The 4500-nt window shown below is 54.8% G+C and overlaps 1 protein-coding gene across 1 annotated transcript; it reads left to right on the forward strand.

Annotated features, from left to right (window-relative positions):
- The first annotated feature begins 588 nt into the window (after positions 1-588).
- PTMS (parathymosin) lies at positions 589-4260 on the forward strand. Its single transcript, XM_018074753.2, has 5 exons — positions 589-791; positions 1594-1665; positions 2405-2486; positions 2646-2710; positions 3320-4260. The coding sequence occupies exons 1-5, from the start codon at positions 744-746 to the stop codon at positions 3368-3370; spliced, it is 318 nt and encodes a 105-aa protein (XP_017930242.1). The 5' UTR covers positions 589-743; the 3' UTR covers positions 3371-4260.
- Positions 4261-4500: the final 240 nt, after the last annotated feature.

The following is a 4500-nucleotide window of genomic DNA, read 5'->3' on the forward strand; positions in this document are numbered from 1 at the left end:
CACGCAAAAGCCCCGCCACTTCGCCCGCGCACCGCCCACCCACCTGCGGCGCGACAGAGCGCGGGAAAAGCGCCAGCGCCGGGTGGGGGGGACAGGGAGGAGGGGGGAGGGGCGGAGGGAGCCTGGCCGCGGGAGCGGCTTCCAGCGGAGGCGGGCAGCTGGAGTGGGAAAATCCAGGGCAGGACGCCGCGTGTGCAGCGCTGCCCTCCCACACGCGCCCGCAGCGCCGCCTCCTCGCCTCCCTGGTGTTTCGGGGGAGGCCGGCCAGCCTGTTACGGGCGAGTTTCCGCCATGACCGCGGGCAAGGGCTCGGCTCCTTTCCCCGGCAGTGCCCGTCGGGGCCCCAGCCGACGGCTCGGCAGTGGCAGCGGGGCTCTCGGCCGGCCTCGACGGCCGCGCAGCGCCTTGGCGGGGGACCCGCGGTGCGCCCCCGCTGCGGGCGGCCGCGGCGGAGCGCACATTGTTCTAGCGGGCCCGTCCCTTCTCTCTCCTCCTACGCCTCCCGTCCCTTCTTCTCCCTCCCCAGGTCCCTCCATTCCCTCGTCACCGGCCGCTGTATAAATCCCCTGCCCCGCGGATCCCCACGCGAGACCCTGGTACTTGGCCCCCAGAGGCGGGATCCCGCCGCCGCCTGCGACCGCTGGACTTCGCGCCTTCCGCCGCTGACCCCTCCTCGCTCTCTCCCTCCCTCCTCCCTCGCACAGTTCCCACCGGCCTCTTCCCTTCGCTACTGCGGGGCCAGGATGTCGGAAAAACGCGTCGAGGAGACACCGGCGGAGCTGAGTGCTAAGGTGAGGATCCCCCCCTCCCAATCCTTCCCGCCGGACCCGCTCCCGACGGGAAGGGAGGGAACGGGATTGAGGACGTGTGGGGGGGGGAGAAGGCGGGGCGGCGGGCGCGCGCGAGGTGCCCGGACGGCGGGGGGCGCGCGCGGTCCCCCGTGCGCCGCCCGTGCCAATGGGGGGGCGGGGCGGGGCGGGATGGGGGCGCGAGGCCCTCGCGCCCCCCGCCCCGCCCCCGCCCTCCATTGGCCGGGCGGCGCGAGCGCGCGCGGGGCTCGGCTCCGCTCGGAGCGTGGGGGGGAGGCGGGAAAGGGGGGGGGAAACAGTGTCACCGCCGTGGAGGGGGAAAGTTGTGTGGACACAAAGCGCGGGCCCTCGGGTGGCCGGGGAAGGAGGAGGGAGGGGGGAATGGAGAGAGAGAGAGAGAGGTCCAGAAACGCCTCGATCGTACAAACACGGGGTTGGGTTTTTTCGTTGTTTTGTTTTGTTTGGGATTTTTTTTGTTGTTGGGTTGTTTTTTTTTTTAAATGAATAAAAAAAAAAATCGTTAAAGCTCTTCCGTGCCACTTCTGGTTTCCACACGCGTGCGGTGGCTAAAAGTAGCTCTGACGCGCGTTCGCTGCTTTTTTTTTCTTTGTCAGGGCGGGCGGATTTAACGCCTAATATGTCTCCTCTCCCGTTATTCCGCCTCTCCTCCGAGCCCTCTTTGTTTCAGCATCCCTGTCTGTTATTGCCGCTGACCGCCGGAATGTTAATGGATTGTTTTTTGTTTTGGTTTTTGTTTTTTTTGTTCCCTTCATTTCACATGTAGGAAAGGAAAGAAAAGAAGGAAAAACTCGAGGAGAAAGCAGTCCACAAAGAAAAGAAGAAGGAGATAGTAGAGGTGAGACCCTCCTGAGGGACAGATTTAGAGACCTCGGGGAGGGGTTTATGCTCGCTGTGGGTAATGAATACGAAGGGAATACAGGAGATTAAGAAAGAGGGCAGGCCAAGGGAGCTCCTGAGGGAGAGGAGTAAAGGGAGAGCGAGCTGTCAGATAATTGTGGAGAATGAGCGTTGAAGGATTTAGTGTAGTCTGTGTGGCCCATTGCGAAGAGAAAAGATCAAAGAAGGGAATGGAGTTGAGAACAAGTGGGAGAAGGTGGCAGGGGGGATGTGGTCCTGCACCCACTTAAGTATCCTGAGGTACCTAAGTGTGAGCTGGAGAAGGTGGGGGGCAGCAACAGTGAGGAAATGCACAGATTGATGAAGGTCAGAAGGGATCTGGAAGCAGATGTACCATGAGCACAGGCTAAGTCATTAGCCTGTAACCAGAGAGATGTTCTGGTTGTTTGGATGGCATGGCAGCAGCTTGTTGGCATGTAAGCTCATGGGAGACAAGGAGGTTCCTGTTGTTGGGGAGGGACTGGAAGTATTTGTTTTATGAAAGAAGGCTGCTTGGGAGGAGTGTTCAGGAGGAGGTGGTGGGAATAATGTTGTCGGAGTAACAATGCGCTCGCACGTCTGAGTCTGGAGTCTGAAGGGGCTGGAGCTCTAGAAATTGTTGTTGCACTTGCAGCAAAGAGCACGTGGAAATGTCATCCTAGTGCCAGTTTCTGCTCTGACCCATTTGTTTCATTCAGGATGAGGAAAACGGAGCTGATGAGGATGACGAAGAAAATCCTGATGATGTGGATGAAGAAGAAGGTGGTGATGAGGATGAAGGTAGGAATAATTGGTATAGGGAAAATTGGAGGAATCGGGCTGTGGGGGAATATAGTATCATGGAGGGAAATTCCTTTTCAAAGCCCTCTGACTGTGAGATTACATTCCCTTAAATACTGCTTCAATTAACCCATGATTTTCTCTCTTGCTTGTGCTTAGAAGGAGATGAGAATGGGCAAGAGCAGGATGGTCACGCAGAAAAACGATCTGCAGAGGAGGAAGAGGTGAGAAGTAGTAAGAGAGTAATGGTGGGGGGAAGGAACTAGGTTATTTGCTGATCAAATCCATGTGGATGCCGCTGCTGAGCATCTCAAATTGGCCTCGGGTCTCATTGCTTCAGCAGCAGATGGGTAAACAAATCTGATGTGGCAAGGGGATAATAAACCCTTGTCTGCTTAGATACAGGTTAGATACGGGTCCTTCCACCAGCAGTCACAGTGCCGGGTGAGTGAGAGTCAAGATGCTTGAGGTTGTGCTTGGCCATGACCCCTGAACCACCCATGTCTTCTGGGCTTCAGGCCAGGAGATGGACTTGTAAGGGTGGATCTTGGGGTCTTTCTGGAGTGGTGTGAGCCTGGGATTCTTAAACCTCCCAAAAGTAACAGTGTGGGTGTCCCTCTGAATGGAGCTGTCCATCTCTTAACTGTGACCATGAACAGAACAGCTGTGTCAGGCACTCAAGGGTGCTTTAGAGGGGAGTGGATTTAGGGCAGGCCAAGCAGAGATTTCCATATGCAGGAAAGAGCAGCAGCTAAGAATTTTGTGGAGAAATTACGTGCCTTGGTGTGTGACTGTTGATGGTAACTCCTTTTTTCTCTCCATATCTGATGTAGGATGAAGCGGATCCAAAGAGACAGAAGACAGAAAACGGCTCTTCAGCTTGAGCCCTCCCCTCCCATCTCCCTTGTTCCGTCCATCTCCATTCCAGCCTGTGCTTGCACTGCCCATTAGCCTCTGGCTTCACACAATCTCAGATGAGGAAAGATTAGAAATGCTCTCAAACAGGGAAGACAGCAGTTCTCTTGTCACCCAAAGACCTAGCCCATCCATGACATTCCCCAGCTGAAATTATCCCGGTCTCCCACATCCCTTCACCTGCGCCCCACTTACCAGTGATCCTCTTCCCTCAAGAATCTCATGGTTCCCTGGGGCTCAGCACATAACCTCGCCAGGCCCCTCACGTGGCAAAGCACTTCCCCTCCCTCCCCTTGTCCCCTTCCTGCCTGTTTTTGTCACTGGTGTGAGATTCTTGAGAGCTCCTGCTCCCCTGCCCTGCTGTCAGACCTCCCTGAGCCAGGAGGCTGCGGGCACAGATCTCATGGTGCATTTCCCAGTCCTAGGCCTCTTCTCATCCGCTTTCCCGCTGAACCCCGAGAGACAAAGAATATTACAAGCAAATAATGGTTCTATTAAGCGACACACGGAGACAGAATTTATTTTAAGCTTTTCTTTTTTTTCCAAGTTTACATGACAGCAAGCTGGCCCTCGTGAATTTTTCAGAACATAAGGGTTGCTTTTATATATGAATTTCATTGAGCTGCATATTTTTTTAATTTGGCGGCTTTTTTAAAACAAATCAAGAGAGAAACAATTGGGGACCAAACTTTGATTTCCATTTTTTCCCTTCAGATTTTCTTGTGACCATTTTTTGTAAATTTAAGGCAATATAGCCACAGCATTTTCTATGGCACAGACGTCACGAGGGTGATAGATATAAATATATATATTGTTTTCAACAAGCACTGTAAATAAAAGCGTTTAAAAATATTTCAAACTGCTCGTGTGGATGGCTGTGTTTGTACGTCCTGATGGGGTCAGTGGGAGTTGGCTTGTGGGAAGAGGGGGGTGGCTTGCCCAGCGGTAGGTGGAGAGGGGAGCCCGAAGTTGATCAAAGGGCATGTGTTGGTTATTTGAAGGGCCCCTTGGGCAGGGTGTTTGGGTCCTGCTCTCTGCCTCGTGCTGCAGTTACAGTGAGGTCATGGCACAAACACCGGACAAAGCTCCAGGGCTGTCC

Source organism: Manacus vitellinus, unplaced genomic scaffold, assembly GCF_001715985.3.
Source record: "Manacus vitellinus isolate BGI_N305 unplaced genomic scaffold, ASM171598v3 scaffold_28_pilon, whole genome shotgun sequence".
NCBI lineage: Eukaryota > Metazoa > Chordata > Aves > Passeriformes > Pipridae > Manacus > Manacus vitellinus.